This window comes from Thunnus thynnus, chromosome 6 (assembly GCF_963924715.1).
Source record: "Thunnus thynnus chromosome 6, fThuThy2.1, whole genome shotgun sequence".
In the NCBI taxonomy this organism is placed as follows: domain Eukaryota; kingdom Metazoa; phylum Chordata; class Actinopteri; order Scombriformes; family Scombridae; genus Thunnus; species Thunnus thynnus.
Window position 1 is genome coordinate 15489404 of NC_089522.1, and position 19428 is coordinate 15508831.

The 19428-nt window shown below is 39.6% G+C and overlaps 2 protein-coding genes across 2 annotated transcripts in view; one reads left to right on the forward strand and one right to left on the reverse strand.

Annotated features, from left to right (window-relative positions):
- ngrn (neugrin, neurite outgrowth associated) overlaps positions 1 to 19428 on the reverse strand; it is a 112238-nt gene that overhangs the window by 90019 nt on the left and 2791 nt on the right. The gene's annotated exons all lie outside the window — the stretch shown is intronic.
- Positions 1545 to 19073, forward strand: sort1b (sortilin 1b). Its single transcript, XM_067592028.1, has 20 exons — positions 1545 to 2294; positions 3961 to 4020; positions 4212 to 4285; positions 4364 to 4466; positions 4545 to 4706; positions 5093 to 5166; positions 6219 to 6268; positions 6639 to 6766; positions 7200 to 7344; positions 8155 to 8310; positions 8809 to 8915; positions 9177 to 9279; positions 9424 to 9595; positions 11761 to 11951; positions 12082 to 12271; positions 13157 to 13273; positions 14372 to 14480; positions 14617 to 14729; positions 14925 to 15054; positions 16697 to 19073. Exons 1-20 carry the CDS (start codon positions 2022 to 2024, stop codon positions 16709 to 16711), a joined length of 2472 nt encoding a protein of 823 aa, XP_067448129.1. The 5' UTR covers positions 1545 to 2021; the 3' UTR covers positions 16712 to 19073.

Consider the following 19428-nt stretch of genomic DNA (forward strand, 5'->3'; position numbering starts at 1 on the left):
TACTACCAACAAAATGAATAAATATAATTTGAGAATGCAGCCGGCTAGACAAAAACATCTGCCCTAATTCATTTTATAGAAGTTCAGATCACATGATAAAAAGGTTAGCTGTCTTTATTGACCCTGTTCTTCTTGATTGTGACGACATAAATTAACTACTGTATTCAATAAACTCTGATAATGTCTATGTAATAAGGGATTTCTTCTAAAAATATATGTACAAGGTCATGTACAAGTACAACCATGCAGATATTAGTTTATGGATACAAATATACAGTATATAAGTCAAATTAAACTGAAATAGGGCCATATAGTGACAATGTACAAATTATAATTGTTCAGATTGTGAACAGTCAATACAAACAGAAATTAAAATCAAACAGATTAAGTGGAATTAACAAATTTGTGCCAGACAGTTGTGTAAATGGTCTATAAGATGAATTGGGTGTTTAGAGTTTAGATTGTATTGTTCTGTGGTGAAGAGGGATGTCCATTGGAAGACATCAGCATTCTCAGAGGTCTGTGAGGTCGGTGCTGCAGCAGAGGGGGGATGAATCATAAAGTTTGATGGCCACCAGCAGCTCACAATGACCGCATCGCTCATAAACTCTACACTTCATGGAGGGGTTGAGAAATGTTGTTCAGGATATTCAGATGTTCACCAGCTTGCTCAGCATCCTCTTCTCCACCACCTCAGACGGATTCAAGCAAAAATAGAGCATTTCAAACACTGTGTGGGTTAAGGATTTCAATTCATTAATGGCAAGAATGTCCCACTGGTGGAGAGATTACTCAGATTCAGTGTGATTTAATCTTCTTGTTTGAGCCTCCCAACATCACAACATATCCAGCTGTTTAATCCCCAACAAAGAGAGCTGTGGAGAGAGTGTGAAGACGTGGATTTACCTGATATGTTGCACATGTTAGTTACACCGGTGATGATTACTGTGTGTATTTAATCTGCACACACTCATGAAATGTTCCAAAATGTCATGGGATCAGCCACAGTATCATAGTCATCACCCTTATAAATAAAGGCTAGTGAATTCAAAGCACACAAGCTTTTCAGACACCTGTTGGTTTTCATTTGTGGACATGTCAACTGTTTGACAGTTTCTCCTGTGAATTGTGTGTTTGCATACAGAACTACATTTATCTTTTTGTACTTTGGGGAAATAAATATTGAACTTTGACAAGAGAAATCGCATTTGGCAAAACACACATGTGCTTATGTTCACATTTCCTCTTCTTTTTATTGATTTATTTCCCTATTAGGCCCATTACTTTTTGACCGGTGGCTTGACTCATGGGGCTCATGAGCAAATTCATCACAAAGCAGCACTAAAACATCAAGGTGTAATTCCACTGTTATTGGGAATACGGTGTAATGTCAACCTAGCATGTCACTTGTATCCAAATAAGATTTTCTACACAAATACAACCGATAGTAGCCGGAAAATGCATGTTTTTCTCTAATTGAAGTTGTGGCTGGATGGATTTACATGATAGTATTGCTCAACCTACCTTGGCAGCCTCTGACAGCTAATTATGCAGCTCCTGTCTAGTATTCAACCAATCAGAGCAGCGGATTCGTGGACCGAGAGGAGCAGACCGACCAATCAGATCGTCTCATCTGTGCACAGACCGTCAACGACCCGCAGATTCACTCTGAGTGATCGGTACAGTGTATCATGTTGGTCTGAGGAGTTGCAGCGCGAATAATTGGCGTTAAATACCCCGCTCAAATTTGCGAAATTGCGAATTTTTTTTGCACCGTTTTAATATTTGTTTTTTTCCGCTGCTGTGCGCGGAAACAGTCGGAGCTTTGAGGGCGCTCCGTGTTTTCAAAGCCCGAAACAGTCGCTGTCAGGAGGACTACTGTTTAGTTGATGTCATCCGCGGCAGAGCTGTAGCGACCTTCAATTTCTAGGCAAGACTAGGATAAACAAAGACTCGTTTTTGGGGTGTTTTTTCCCCCCTTCTTTGCTTTGTTTTCTGTGCCGGTGACACTAACAGCGAGGATGGGACTTCTGCTGCCTTGTTATCTGCTGTTATCGCTTTTAACTTTCGCAGCCGGTTTAGATTTCCAGCGGGGATCCAAACCCTCCGGACAGCCGGTTTTTGTGAGGGATTCAAACACAGTGGAGAGAGCTGCGAAAATCGTAAAGAGGTCTCTGCCTGCATGGCTGGCTCCATCACCAAACCACAAGATAAAACGAAGAAGCACCGAGCAGGGCGACTCCTGCAAAGCTCTTCAAGGATACGACACCAAGTTAGCTGAAAACACCCACAGTGTAAGTTACCTAAACTGAGGTCCTGTTTCCACTTTGCTCGTCTCACAGTTAAATGGGAGCAGAGGAGATGCTGCGCAGGTGCGAACCAGGTGCACTAACAGGCCTAATCAGCTATTCAGTGTACTCAGAAACTAGCCGCTGATGGGCTGTTTTCCATCCAACTGTGAGCTCTGCAGCCCAGAATAACAACTGCATGGAGGCTACTGGCACAGCAGCTATTTCTTTTTTTTTGACTTGTAAAACAAAAACATACAATTAAAACATTATATCCAGTGTATTATCATGAAATTGACACATTTAAAGTGTAGCTTTACCTATATCTCTAATTTTTTTTGGCTGCTAGTTGTGCAGCACCATGATTATGTGTCTTCTTTAATATTTGGTGCAGTGAAATACTGCTATGCAATGTAGTGAAGCAGTAACAACGCCTATTTTCTTCCACTGAATCACCACCCGACCGGTTTACCTCTGAAATGCTCCACTAACTATGACCTATATATCTTATTCTTCTCAAGGAAGCAGCTGTATATTCTGTATTTGAGGATCCCACTTTTCTCTGCCTCACTGGGTGTAAATCTGCCTGATAGCAGACAGGGATTTGGCCCTGGAGAATCCTTGTGACTGGCTGTGCGGTAGTTATTTTGTAGTTAAAAGCTGTGTTTGTGTGGCAGTGAAAGCAGTCGGCACGCAGGGAGTCTATCAGGATACACAGGCTACAGTATTTTGTTTTTACTTGCTCTTAATTCCTGGACAGTAAAGAGGGCTAAATGCGGTGTCACCAGATGTGCAATGGATTTCAGAGTTTAAGCACAGAATTTTGCCAGAAAGAGAGAGCGGCCAATATTAACGCAGCTTATAAAATGTCTAGGCAACAATTCAATGCTCTCCTGAAAACAAACAGGAAGCCGACATCATCGGAGTCCTGTGCTGCTTATTTGCCTAGCTCCTCATTGCCATGTGATCAACTTTGCATTGCAGCCTTTGTATACTCGGCCTCAGTAATCTAAAGTCGACAGAATTCCTAAAGGCTCAGCGTCGTCATTCCCCTCGAGGTTACTGCTGCAGGTCCCACCGGTACTAGAGCTGCTTACAGCATGAGCTGCAGAAAGAGATCTGCCTGAAACAGTTTGTGAATGTCCACGTAATTGAAGATTAAAAGGCCACAGAATGAGATTCAGGATTGAAGACCGTTGCATCAGCCAGCAGGACTCTCTCTGACAGTGAAAGCAGAAGTATTTTGGTTGTTTCCACACTGCTAAATTGACTTGATGTGCACAAAATTATTGGCAGAGGGAACATTTGATTCTCGACCTCAGGTTTAATATGGTTTTCAGAAGTCTGTGCTGAGAGCGTTTGGCAAGAAGCCTCGTGCTCGCTGAAATGCTTGTCTGTTCTGATAAGTGGTGCTTCACTTTTTACATGCTTGAACACATGGTAAGGGGAGACACGGTGGCAGTCGAAGCCAAAATACACAGTCTGCAGGCAAAATTCACAAATAGGCGTTCAATACAATTTATTATTGTGTAGTCAGTTTGTCCTTTTCTTTGTCGGCTGGGCTGAAACGGTTTTTCCTCTCATAATGTGGGATCATTCAAACATCTGCATTCACACATCACACAAATAAAACACATGAAAATGATTTTTTTTTTCTCCTTTTATTTTCCAGTATACCTTCAATGACCTGAGCGGGTCGGTGTCACTGGCCTGGGTTGGAGATGGCACAGGGGTGAGTTCTGCACCTAACAGGCCTCTCATGCAGTGTTAATCCCTGTGTGACATGAGTACACAGTACACTGTATGAAAATGACAGGGAGAGCCTCACATCACATAATGACTTCCTTCACCATCAGGGTCTCATGCGCATTAATAAATGATTCATGTTCCACTTTCCTCAAGCTGAACCTTCTTTCTTGGCAGGTCATCCTGGCTTTGACGACTTTTCAGGTCCCCTTCTTCATGATAAGACTCGGGCAGTCTAAACTCTATCGAAGGTGTGTTTTATTATCTTTGTAGTTTATCTTCTTTGTTTGTATTTGATATAACATGGCTGAAACCACTTGTCTTGCCAGTGAGAACTACGGGAAGTCATTCCAGGATGTGACCAGCCTCATAAACAACACCTTTATCAGATCAGAGTTTGGCATCGCCATCGGCCCCGAGAACTCCGGGAAAGTGAGTCAAGTACTGTAAACAGCCTTTTAACATCTTATCCCCTTACATGGCTTCATCAGTCTGAATTTTGGCTCGTAGGTGATCCTGACAGGTGAAGTGTCTGGAACTCTTGGGTCACGAATCTTTGTGTCCGATGACTTCGGAAAGAGTTTCATCCACCTGGACCTGCCCTTCGTCCCCCTGATGCAGATCACATACAACCCTGAGAATTCCAATGCGCTGCTGGTCCTCAGCAACAGTGTAAGAAGTGAATGTTAAAAAGAGATATTCTGTTTGTAAAGTAACCTGTGAGGATGTAAGAATATCTCAGATTATTAGTAGTTTGAAATCTGTCATTAATTTAAGAGAGTGAGTGACCTTTTCGTGGCCTATTGTAAAACCGAGTAATTGACCTAATTTGAAGGCCATCATCTTCAACTTCCAACTTCCTACTTCCTCATAACAACAATACTCCTGCTGGTCAATCATTCTTTATGTGTTTGCTTAGAGAACATTTATTAACACGGGCTTGGTGTTTATTGGCAGCTCTAGTATACGAAGGCCTGTGTGACCCATGTAAACAGTGGCACCATTGCAGTTGAACTGTGAGTTCATTTTTTAAGAAAACTTTTTTTTTCTGTCCTCAGAATGAACTGTGGGTGTCGGAAGATTTTGGCAGCACCTGGAAAAAGATCCACGACATGGTGTGTCTGGTGAAATGGTAAGAGGCGAGTCAAACTGAAAATGTTTGCACCTTTGTCAGGTGCTCAGTGAACAAGCATAAGTGTTATTCAATATCCCCTATTGTCTGTGTCTCAGGGAAATATTACTTTTCAGTGGGATCATAGAGGAGTAGAAGAACTCCATTCTTATTGGTTTGGCATGTAGAAAAGATTTCATGAAGTGATATGTTATCTGTTAGTCACTTCTTTTAGTTTCAAAATAATTATTACAGGTGGAGCTCCACATTCTTTACTGTGAATGATAAGTGATCAAAACCTAACTATGTTTAACCATGTTTTGGCCTGTTTAAAAGTTATGTTAATTTAATCTCTCTTGCTTATAGTTGTAAAAATATTATTTAGCTTAAGACAAACATGTTCACAATTTTTCTTCCTGGACTTAAATAGTTGCTGCACCTTTGTAAAGAAGGCAGTAAAACTGCATTGCAGTCAGTGACTGCTTGACTAGCTCTGTTGTGGCCAAACTCCGCAGTAGTCTTGTTGTTTTGGAGGCACTTCCTTGTACGCATCTCCTAGTAACCTTGGCAGCTGTAAATGTTTTTTTTTTTGTTTGTTTCAGTTTGAAGGCTTTACTTTCAAGGTCACAGTGTCTGAGAGAGCTGCATGTACAAAACAGTCTTGCAACATAAGCTTTTATTATTATTCTGAGAGACACTGATGTGAACAGGATGCAGGGAAATGGGTCATGTTCAACTTTGGCAGGAGTCAAACACAATACTCAAAATAAAGTAAATATTTAGGAAGGGCATGGCTGCATGCTGGTTTCATTTGATAAGTCATGTCAAGTGATACTTATTTGAAAAATAAAGCCAAACCTATTATAGGGAAAGAAAGAGAATGCATAAAAAACCTTGTATGAGACATAATTTCCTCCTTCATGCAGCCTGATTTTGTTATTTATTGAGATGTAAGCATACTGAGATCTGTAATATCCGTATTAACAAAGCAGTCTACATCTATTTTGCTTAGATGTCCTTGACTCTTTTGACTCTCTTACATGAAATTCTTGGTATTTCCACTCTGATTCTAGGGGAAGGAAAAATACCATCTTCTTCACAGCCAACCTCAATGGATCCTGCAGTAAGAGCTCTCCTCTTATAGCAAAAAATAAAATGAAAAATGATCATGTACAACTTCAACCCAGATCTGCTTTGACCTCATCAGTTTTGTTTATGCACATATAGATTGTTGAGGAACAGAACATTGAAAATAATGTATTTTAATTTTTCTGAAGATAAAAAGATAAGTGACTGGGTTTGGGTTGGATTATGAATAAAAAGAATGAAATTGATGACAGATGAAGCAAAGTATTTATACCTATATCCTTATTTTTATATTTAACCTTTTATTCCTTTAAACACTGCTTGTCGCTATTAGTTACACTCGTAAATTTGCATACAATCGTTGCACTTTCAGCGTTTTCATTTCTAAGTTGTCTTCGTTGTTTCAGGTGACCGGGGAATACTGGACCTGAGGAGGACGACAGACTACGGAAAAACTGTCAAAACTGTCGCCAGTAAGATCTACTCCTTCGGCCTGGGTGGACGTTTCCTCTTTGCCTCTGTAATGACAGGCAAGGTCAGTATGCTGAAACATGATCAGGCATTCACAGGCAAAATATTGTTTATTTATACCTCTGTGTTTATGAGAAAAAGCCTCAGTGTCACTTATTGGTAAATATGGGGAAGTGTTGATGGTGTTTTCACAACTGATGGGGAAATGATGATAGAAAACAGCATGATGATGCACATTCGTGTTTCTCCTTCTGTATCAACCAATTTATTGAAACTGTCAGAGTCTATATATAATAATAGTTTGTTAAATATATGCTCCATGTAGATATTGCTGCACTTACTGAGCTCTCAGGACACATATTGTGTGCTTAGTCGTACACATGAATCTGATTCTGATTCATTTCTTTTGCCTGGTTTTATGAATTTAATAAGTACATTTTCATGAAGTAATCACACTTCCTTTCACTCAACACTCCTGTGTTTTACTGTCTCTGCAGGGCACTCTGAGGATGATCCATGTGTCAGTGGACCAGGGTGACACCTGGAACATGGCTCAGTTGCCCCCTGTTGGTCACGAGCAGTTCTACTCCATTCTGGCAGCCAATGACGAAATGGTCTTCATGCACGTCGATGAGCCAGGAGGTCAGTACAGCAACTTTATACGTTTAGTCATCATCATCAGTCCAGTGGCAACGATATAGAAGAGTAGGAGACAGACTGTGTGTTTGTCCATGTACAGAATATCGTGCAAATGATGGTTACATGTTTTGTCAGATGTGAAAAAGTTTCAAAACAAGTTTAAACTTTTTTCACATTTATTAATGTTATAAAACACATTTCAGTAGTTTACTTACCCTTCACACCTGCCCACATACCTCTATGTACTTGGCTGCTTTTCATGGTTTGTGTTAGGCCTCTTATTTCCATTTAAAAGAAACCTTATTGTTATAGCATACAAGGATATTTCAGACAATGTGTCTCCAGCATTGTGTCAACAGTCTGGGGAAGGCCCGCTACTGTTTCAACATGACAGTGCCTCTTTGTACAAAGCCAGCTCCATATGAGAAATGGTTTCTCCGAGTTTGTAGTATGATAATTTGACTGGCCTGCAGAGATCTGTGACCTTAAGCCCTCCAACACCTTTAGGATGAGCTAGAACACCAGGTTTGGTAGCACAACATCAGTGAGCGACCTGACAAACACTGGGGAGCAAATCCCTGCAGTCAGGCTACAAAGTCTTGTAGAAAGCATTCTGAAACAGCTGAGGCTGTTATGGCAGCATATTAATGCCCATGGTTTTGGAATGAGATGTTCAACTATCACATATTGGTGTAATGTCTCCACATACTTCATTATCATCAATACATTATTTCCTGTCACCAGCTCTGAAACCTCGCACCCGAATTTCATCTGATGTGTGAACCTGTTTGTGTTTTTTCTCTACGTCCATAGATACAGGATTTGGTACCATTTATGCATCAGATGACCGCGGCACTGTTTACTCCAAGTCACTGGAGCGCCACCTTTACACCACCACGGGGGGCGATACAGACTTCACTAACGTCACCTCCCTGCGAGGAGTTTTCATCACCAGCGTCCTGGCTGAAGGTAGATCTATTCATGTGCCTGTGCTTAGATAAAGGAATGGCAACACACGCCTGTACTCAGATTCCCACAGAAACACAGACACATATGACTTCTCTATTACATGCCAGAGGGAGGGCGTTAGGTAAATATTTAATTAGCTGTTCAGTGTTAGATGTGCTGTCTGTCTGAAGCGGCTGGCTGACACTTGGGCAGAAATACCTCACATAACCAGCTAAATCTTAACTCTATCATGTCTGCTGCTCACTGTATTTAGTTGAAAACCCCTTCTGTCTTTCTCCTTTAATTTAATCTACTGTTTTTCTTACCGCCACTGACTACGTGACCATTCTGTGGCTACACGATTGTTGCCAGGGCAGTAACCATGTGACCCTTGCATTGCTCGCTCTCTTTATTTTAGGGTCATAGACTTTAAGCTTTATTTGCCCACATTGTTTCTGGATGGGACCATCAGCTAAACACCTAAGACTGCCTGTAAATGTCTTTGCCTTGTTGTTTCAGATAACTCCGTGCAGTCTGTGGTGTCCTTTGATCAGGGAGGGGAATGGGTTCCCCTGCGGAAACCTGCCAACAGCAAATGTGATGCTACAGCTAAAGACCCAGACAAGGTAAAGAGAGGAAACTGGTGTCTCTGGAGGAAGTACAAGAATAGAAATTTGAGCAGTCTTGATGAAATCTGTGTATATTTAGAAGTTACAGTGTCTGATAGTACTCCACTGTATGATGAATTGATAAAAAATTACTTTTGGATTGCAGTGCAAACACAATACATGTATCTTTGCAGTGTTTGCACTTATAGTCAGTGACTTTCACAGTGCCGTTGCTATAAATGGCCAGATAGTAATTGCTGGTTGTGTTTGTGTCTACAGTGCAGTCTCCACATCCACGCAGCCTACAGTACTGCTATGAGGCTGAACGTCCCAATGCTGCCTCTGAGTGAACCAAACGCTGTGGGTCTCATCTTAGCTCATGGTAATTCTCAGTTCAGAGCTTTTTTCATATAATTTGTTAATCAATATCAATGTTTTGTGTGAGATAAGCGGGAATGATTTAATTGGATAAGCTTGAGCTTTTGTCGTATCTGACTATTTCTGTGTATCTCACATATTCCATCAGGGAGTGTTGGTGATGCCATCTCAGTGATGAGACCTGATGTGTATGTTTCTGATGATGGGGGGTACACATGGATAAAGGCCCTTGATGGACCCCATCACTATGCTATTCTGGACTCTGGAGGACTGCTGGTGGCTGTGGAGCACAGTCCCACTCAACCTATCAACAAGATCAGGTGAGTCGGAGGGACTAGTATAAACTGATGGTTGGAGAAGTCTGTTTTTATTTTTCTAATTAATTAAATAATTCAATTAAAACTCACTGTAATAGACATTTTTCACAGCGGACATTTAGACTTGTCATAGAAGGAAAAGCACAGGTGTTACGTATAACATCAACGACGGCTCTGTTCCATTCAAGTGTCCAAATAAGTCAAGTCAGTGTGACAGTGAGCCAGCGCGCACGACACCAGGACCCTGAAACTGAAGCAGCTAAATGGAATTCATCCTTCATCCTTCATTTTATTGTTTACACCTGTGTTTTTCTGCTGTCACATGTCTAAATTCGCATTTTGTGTAGCAGGTACATATTTAGACATCAAAGTACGCTGATACGATTTGTCACTCTAAACTACGCAAAAATCTGGGGACGCCTGTGAGTTCAATTCATACACCCATGGTTCAGTTGTGCACGTGCAGTACTCAAATCTAACAGCAAGAGGCAGCAGCTTGTAGCCTGCTGAAAAGCAACAGAAGAAGAAGAGTTCGACCAATCATAGCACCGGATACATTTCTCCAGCCTTCACCCAAATATCAAGTGGGGATGATAATGATTGACAAATGCGCAATGTCATTTCAAGAGACCGCAAATCGACAGCATCATGTCACTGATCGTAACCCTCTCGTTCCCCCTTCTCACTCCAGCTGCCTATTTCCTCAAGTGAGGACGCTACTTTTAACTCCTTTGCAAACGTAAACGGACTGGGGTGGATGTGGAAAGTTGAAATTGTGAATTGAGTTAAGTTAACACAGACCTTCCAACTCTGGGAAAATATTTAACGCCAATAACGTTACCCTAACGTTACGTGTGTGTAAAAGGCAGAATGGGCCTGTGGTCTGCTAGGTGTGTGTGTGTGTGTGTGTGTGTGTGTGTGTGTGTGTGTGTGTGTGTGTGTGTGTGTGTGTGTGTGTGTGTGTGTGTTGGCACTGTAGTCTGTAACTTTGCCTACTCCAGGAAAATTTTCAAGGAACCACCCCCTCACTGCAAATTAGTACAATATGTAAGGTGAGATGTGATGACTTCTACGGTTTCAACAGTCATGTTCATATCCATTAAGTAATAGCCTCCCTGTAATGAGAACTGTTGTATTAACCAGCTCTAAAATATTTATTTCATTGTAGCCACAAAATAGTCTGTTCAGGCTGGTTTGGGTTTTACAACTACATTGTCAATCAAATTAGCTGAAAATCATATTTTCAAAAATCAAACTGGCTTGAAGTTTGATTTTTGTGGAGGTTGATACAATAGAAACGATATAAATGCAGCAGTAGTGGGAGGTTAGTGTGTAGCCTAAATTAAACTGTGTTCCTTGGTAAGCTGTGTTTAGGCGGGTGAAAGACAAATGGACAAACAGGCATAAAGGATCAACTAACCGTAGTGACATCTGCACAAAATTTTCCCTCAAATGTTTGTCTCTTTGACTGCTGCATCTATGCAAATGATGTACGCATGTAATGCTAATGTTTGCAAATTATGTACAGTAATTCATTGTGCGAACGAAAGTGATTTGCATCCGACATATCTAGGTTGCGGAAGTGGTACTCAAAAAATTCTTCCAGGGTTGGCAGGTCTGATGTCTCATGAAAAGAGCCTTTTGAGTTGTCAACTCACAGACCTCCACAATAACAACAACAAAATAGGAATATTAGGATGGGAACACTGATAAGAGATGTTTCCAAGGTTCCAGGTGAACCCGGTACAAGAGTCCACTACACAACAAACCTTTCTTGCATCTAATGTTCAGCACAGCACTCAATGAATCACCTCTTACATGTAAACCAGAGGAATTTGTCAGACATAACAGGCTGTTAACAACAGTGAAGAATTGTTTTTTCACAGAGGACCAAACTCAATTTACAATTTACAATTTTATTTAGCAGACGCTTTTATCCAATGTGACGTACATCTGAGAGGGATCAGGGATCTAAACCTAGTGCCCCCTGACATTGTTCAGATTAAAGCATGATGTTAAATTAAATGTTGCATAAAAGCAATAACATGCTTGAGGTTAGCCTTGTGCTAGTATTGTACTCTGTACCACTCCCTCTCACGTGTCCTTGCTTTACTTTAAAGTTTCTTTGGTTTATGCTGATGTTTGTTCTTTCTTTGATGTCCTGGCAGATTCTCTACTGATGAGGGACAGTGCTGGGGTACGTACACCTTCACCAAAGAACCCATCTACTTTACTGGTCTGGCATCAGAGCCGGGCGCTCGCTCCATGAATGTCAGTATCTGGGGCTACAGAGACTCCTTCCTCAGCCAGTACTGGATCTCCATCACCATTGACTTCAGGGATCTCCTCACCAGAGACTGTAAGTGGAATGATAATATGTTTGGTACAACAAAATGATTTGAACTTAGGTACATTTAAAAATATTTTGTCATTTGTGTGAGATTATAACAATGTTATGAAATCTGAATCCAAAATATCGATGTTTTTAGGTGATGACAAGGACTATGTGCAGTGGTTGGCCCACTCTGATGACATCAGCGACCCCAATGATGGTTGCATGCTGGGTTACAAAGAGAAGTTCCTGCGTCTGAGGAAGGACTCTGTATGCTGGAACGGACGAGATTACCAGGTCAACACCCAGCCAACCGTGTGTCCGTGCACCCTGGATGACTTCCTGTGGTAAGACTTTGAAATGCACACTCAAAATGTTAAATACAACAACTCAGCGTCATTATTAAAGTAGATCTCGTTAGATAATAATAGATTTAAACTTACCTTTGTTGTTTATGTACCTGTCCTGGGTGGCTGCTACAGTAATACTGCTAATTGGCTGTCATCTGTTTTTATTGGAAGTAAAATTACTTGTGTAAACATCCACTTACACTAAGTGAAGGTTAAATGTTGCTCATTTAAATGTGATTAACTTCAAAATCTGTTATTGGAGCGCAAACAAATGTGTATCTGTAATGGATGCAGTTTAAAGGAAGAGTTTGACATTTTGGGAATTATGCTTATTCGCTATCTTGCAAAGAATTGGATGAGAAGATGATGCCACTCTCATGTCAGTCATTTAAATATGAAGCTGGAGCCAGCAGCTGGTTAGCTTATCTGTCATTTGTTTCATCTGTACAAAAACCAGAATGTAAAAACGACATTGAGGTTTTCAGGGAGATTATGTGCTGGACTATTTAACTTCCTGGACTTGCCTGGAAACCTCATGGAGACGACAAGGTTCCTGGTTCCAGCGTTGTATTTTAAGGATGGATTGTCTAACTCTCATCAAGAAAGTAAAAAAGCACATTTCCCAAAATGTCAAATTATTCCTTTTAAACATAAAATACAGTAATATGTGGAGGAGTCCACATTTAATATCCCAAACTGGTACCGAACAGCAGAGTAAGAGTATCCTGGAGTGGATTTTTCCTTTAAGTACAAATGAATTGTGAATTCAAATGAAGTATTTAGCCAAACAATCGGTTAATTACAAAAGCAAGAGTTAATGAGGGTTACGTCTTCTCTCTTCCTCCCTTGCTTACCAACCGTGCATCTCCTGCCTCATTGCAGCGACTTTGGATATTACCGTAAAGAGAACAGCTCAGAGTGTGTTGAGCAGCCAGACCTGAAAGGCAAAGTGCTGGAGTTCTGTCTGCACGGAAAAGAGGAGCAACTGCAGACTAGTGGGTAAGACTTGAGCTTCACTCTCTGAATACAACAGATCTCTGCATGTCAATGATTTGGTTTAACATGTTTGTATCATTTAACTTTAGTTAATGAATGAAAATAATACTATTCCATAAACAGGAAATGCCTCTTTGACAAGATGTATAAGATGAATGTGTTGACCAATTCCTTTAACTGTCAATTACATGACTTGCTTCAACTGATCTGTATTTCTACAGTCAGCCTGATGATTATCTTCATTTATTTTTAAGTGTCTTACTGTAATAGGGATCGTAATAAAAGGTTCATTTTGCGGTAATGGCCCTGAATATTTTTGACAAGATAATTTCTTAATTTACAACATCAACTATATATAGACAAGTGTAGAACATATTTTGTCCCGCTGCATCGCCATGACAGCATTTTATTTTAGAGAGAGTGACCAGAAGTGACCAGAATGAGGAAGTAGTTGTCATGCAGAGAGCAGTCAGAGGAAGCTGACGAGGGTGAGAGTGAGCAACGTATTTTCAATGAGGAAGAACCAAAAATACAAAGACAGTGCACACAAACTGCCTGAAGATTATCATCATTATACTGGAGGGAAATTAGTCAGCAGTGTGTGCACAAAATGTAACAAATGCAAATAAAAACATATGCACTAAGAAAGAAAGAGAAACAATCAGCAGCAGTCCAAGACGTAGTCCACACATGGCAAACATCCTGAGTTAAAGTACACAAGAACTACACAGCGCCATCTAACAGTGCTCCTGATGCACAAATACTAATATACTTAATAGAAAGTGAATAATTATTCCACAGTAGATGAAAATCCATTTAAATAATTGTGTAGGAAAGCTGATGCAGAATAATCAGTGTGTTTGTACTTGTGATAATAACAACATACAGTTTAAAAAATCTTAAAATAAATTATTAATTGATAAATAAATTATTAAAAGCAATAGGGCTAAAAATGCATCACATATGTTTAATGTTTTGCTTCTTAAAGCAATGTGAATATGAATCTGCTTATCGGTCAAAGCCATGTGCGAACCTTCAACTAAATATCGTACACATTTGATTGACTGATCCTGAAATCGCCGATGTGCTCTCGGTCCACAGCTACAGGAGAATCCCTGGAGATAAATGTGAGGGAGGACAGATGCCTGAGCGTAAAGAGATTGACCTCAGTAAGAGGTGTGTGAGCGACCTGCTGGGCCCACAACCCCTGGTTAGTACTTCTGCCTACTAATGATATATAGAAATAATATAAAATACTATATAGAATACAGTTTTACGTGTGTTGTATGTTTACTTGCAATATATCTGTTCATGTCCTGTTTTTTTGTCTGTTGTTAATTTTACAGGTAGATAGTAGCACATCCAAGTCTGTACCCATTGTGATAACAGTCATCATCATCATGCTGCTGAGCATTGCAGCAGGAGTCGTCTTCGTCAAGAAATATGTCTGCGGTGGCAGGTTAGTGTATCTTTCCACACATAATTACACTCCAAACACAACCAAGACTTATAATATTTCCAGGATAACAAACTATTTTTTGTCTGAGGTTGAGTTACCACTTTTATTTTACTGTCCATCATTGTGTTTTATGTGTTTTTCTGTATTTTTCAGACGGTTTTGAGTGACCTAACAGCATTTGAATGTTCCCTGCAGGTTCTTGGTTCACAGGTACTCTGTTCTGCAGCAACATGTTGAGGACAATGCTGCTGAAGGGATGGACGACCCGCTGGAGACCAACCACGCTCAAAACGGCAAGATAGAGTTTCATGACGACTCAGATGAGGTACAGTGGATATTCTTCCTCCCTCACACACAAACTAAGATAGAAACCAGGTTTTTCTGTAAACACTGGGCCATTATTTTGCCGGGGAACAAGTGGCATACGTGTGTATCCTTAAAGCTTGATGCCTGCTTGATGTCATGTAGAAATTCAAAGCAGTTAAACATAGAAAACAAAAACTGGAGGTTTATGTTTTCAGTCAGTAGCTACTTGGCCGCACTATTGTCAAGAGTTTATGTAGGTTAAGTTAACTTTAGGTTGAGTTTTCGCACATGAGAAATAAATAATGGACCAAAAACAATCTACAATACATCTTGATGTAAAGACAAAAAACTTACTGTAGCTTCATAGGTGATAATATTTTTTGCAATAATGAATCATTGTAAAGGATACCAGACAATATTTGCGTCTCTGAACTCAACCCTAGAAACTTTCAGATGTTGCTAATTATTGTTTCATATAAGTTCAGATAATATTATGTACTTATTTTGTACAGAAATGCAGCATGGGTTTATCAATGTACAGTAGAAAGAAAACCTTGTTTGTCAACCTATTAAACATTAAGGACCCCACCATGAGGAAGCTGTGCCGTCCCACTGTACAGACGGCAACAGGACAACATAATAACCCACTAATACTTATAATACTAATAATGGATTCTGGAGGCTGATATATATATTTGAGCTTTTCAAACAATAATTATTTACTAGTTAATACTAATATTTTAACAATTTTGATAAGGATTGCTAATGTGTTGTTTTAAGAACATATTCACCAAGCGGGACATTTTACAGTTGAAAAAGAAACCTGTCACTTCTCTCTACTATGTAACAGCGACACTGTTTTTAAATTACTACAAACATATCTTTGGTACTGTAATTTTTCTTGTTACTTTTTGGCCACTGATGCCAAAACACCTGCGATAAGCTAATATTTGCTGATACGGTGACCTGAACAGGCAAGTTGGAATCAGGACTGATGGGTGGAGACGGTTAAACTTTGCAGCTCCTGTTGGCCGCAAATAATTTTCCCAAAACTGAAACAATGTTTAGATACAACAGTAACCTGCCCAAGTTATTAGAGAGTCTAGGGCAGAGCCATTTTGAAAAAATATCTAATTGCGATTATTTTGACTGACATTACAATTGTGATATGATTTGCGATATTAGAGGGAATGATCATTTTTACATCATTATTCTCATTTTCATTGAAATGCATATTAAAATGATAACAGTGTGATTTTTGCAGGTATCTGTACCAAACAAAGATGTTTCCTTAAGTCTGTAGAATATGATGTGTAGGCCAGTACATCTCTGCAGCACAACAATATTTAATTTAAAATGGTATTTTGACACACATTTAGCTTTTAACAAATATTTTGCTTCCTGCGATTTGAAAATGGAAGTCGGCCATATTGTGATTTCGAGAAAATTTCAATTAATTGTTCAGTCCTGAGTAAGTCAGACATTCCAGCTGTTTTTCTTCAGATCCTGATTGTACATTAGTTAAGGCATTAACATTAATTGACCTACAACTAGGTCAGCTGAGTTAGGAGTGTGAGTAAACATAACCATAATGGCTTCTTGTTTGCTCACCTGTGTTGGTTCTGGCTTCACCGGTATGTTATGTTCTTCTCTTTCCACAGGACCTGCTTGAATAACAGGCACAACCTGTCAAACAACAGGTTTCCAGCCCACCCATGTGGCCGGTCGCTGTTCCTATCACTCTTTTGTCTCCAGCTACTTCTTCCTTTCACCCTCTAGTATGAACTTTGGCCTCAGCTACCAGACGAAGAGTCTGTGTCACTCTGCTGTCATCTATGAAGTATAATGAATGTACGGAGGCTTGCTGGGACTCATGCCACAGTTGAGGAGAACTATGAAGGAGGTCTTGTAGTGTTGTGCTTCAGTTATTGATTCTTTTGATTGAGTTTGAATCGAGTTATTTATTTTAGGGTATGAAGAACTGATGCAGTAACTTGAACTGCTGACAGAGCTGGAGTAATGGGTTTCAAAGCAAGGCTAGTTGTATAAATCCACCACCATTGCATTACGGGTCCTGCCTCTCCCATCACCCGGGAGCGCTCCTGGAAATACTTCTCACTTCTGTTGAAGACGTGTGTCCTTTTTTCTCATGCACTTGTACATAAAAACCTGTTTATCTTTGCCATTTTTGACGTGGTATCAATTTGGTAGGTGTTAAAAAGGTTGCTGTTGGTTGCTGGTTAATATCTCCCCCAAACCACTGAAGTCTCTATCCCTGTTTTTGATGAAGTATTTGTTTGTCAGACAGTGTGTCCCAGACGACCAGGAGTATGTAAATTTTCAGCTTCCTGCTCTCTGGCTCAATGGGCACCGATCTATGAAATCCCCTGTTGGTAGTCTGTACTCTGAATACAAGCCTGCATACTTTTGGTACTCCATGGTATAAAGAACCACGGTTGAAGTAATAACACGCAAGTGGAAACTTCCATTTGCATTAATTTTTTATAGCAATAACATGTTTAGATTCAGTATAGTGTCCATGCATGTTAAATACTTCTATTGGCACAATAATCTAATGTCTCCTGTTTCTCCATTTGATGAATGGAGACATTATTTGTGAAACGCGTTGATGTTAAAGGTGGTAAAGTGTCTGTTTCAAGACAGGATTCTGTTCAAAAATCAATGTCTGCAGTTTTAACTGCCTAAAGCACATAGTCCTTTGTATGCTAAGAGTTTGTAGTTTAACATCTTTCCTAAATGTGACCTAATGATTGAAGACTGTAATAATCACTGTAGTCAGATACGAGTCGTGTTTGTAATTATTTGAGCAGTTTTTGTACTAACAAAACTTTTGAATTTATGTAACAAATGACAAATTGCCATGTGGTTCGAAGATGTTCAGAAATGACAAATAACTATAGTTTGATAGTAAATACCTACAATTATTTTTTACAACAGGTTCAGATGACTCATTGCATCCATATGATTTGGTGGCAGAAACGAAGGAGCAATGTGAAAAAGCAATTCAACGATGTAAATGTTGTATAGTATAATTAAAAGTGTAGCCTATTAGATGAGGTAACAGACACGGTTGTATAAACTGAGACTGTTGGTTTTCTGTTTCGGCATTTGAATTTTTAGCAAATTCTCTAAAACAACAGGGTTACTGAAAGTTTCTCATCTGTTTTTGTTGATCCTGATACTACTGACATGTTGAAGCAAAACTGGATTGGCCGATGCCTCTCAACACACGAGTCTTGTCTATCACGTCAAGTCTTAACAGCTTTTTTTTTTTTTTCTTCTCTCCTTGAAACATTTGCACAAATATTTGTCTGTCTTGTGTTGAATACATTGCTTTCATACAGGTTGTATTTATTTGTGACGAGCAGGTTCAGCGTGCAGTAAATGTGATATAGTTTGGATGTGGTTATACAAGTGCCTGGTGTGAGGATATGATGTGTGGCCAGTGTCTATTTACTGATTATTATTTCTATCAACTCATGTGTAACCAGTTTCATCCAGTATGTCAGTGACACCCCTAAGTTGCAGTTGTCCCCCCCTCTCCCCCCACCCCGAGATGAATCCTTGAGCAGTAAAGGACATGTCTTGTTTTATTTGAGCTCCCGTTGAACTGCATGTTAACTCGCAATATTTAAATCCACAAAGCTTTGTTAAGAAAATAGCCTACAATAATCTGGTTATTCTCTCTTTCATGTCTTGAAATGAGACATAATTGTGACTGTGATACTTTGACAAGAGAATCAACTCAAATAAAAAAAATAAAACAGTGGATACAGGGTTATTATGTAGCTGCTAAACACTGGGAGACACTGGACAAGTTCTTATTTAATGAAGGTTTATTGCATTAATTGAAGGTAACACATTTTTCTTACAGTTAAAAACTGCTGTATAATTTAATAAATCATTGTGATGGTTCTGTAAATATACAAGGTTACAACTTTGTATCTGCTGTGTTTCTCTTCTGTATATTTTAGGCAATTTTCTTTGGGTTTGCCAATAAATTCATATGTTCCTCTATCTTTGTCCTGATTATTCTTATTTCTTAACAGCAGAGTAGAAATGTGAGCCTGGAAAGGCGAACCCTGAGCAAAGCTTAAACTGGAATTGCAAAATACTTTGAGGTTGACTCACTGAGGTTACAGTAGTTTCTGTCACAGCCGGTTGATAAATTTACAAAGGGATCAGTGTACCAAACCACAGTCTGGTTCTCGGATGGCAGGTTAAGATATTCTTAAAGATCTCTTCCAGATATATTAACATATAAAAATACTCTGCTAGGAACAATAATGTGTGCCTGATATGTTTTTTCCACACAAAAAAGTATAATTACAAGTTAAAATCCTTAAAATTACATCTCCTCCTTCTCCCTCAT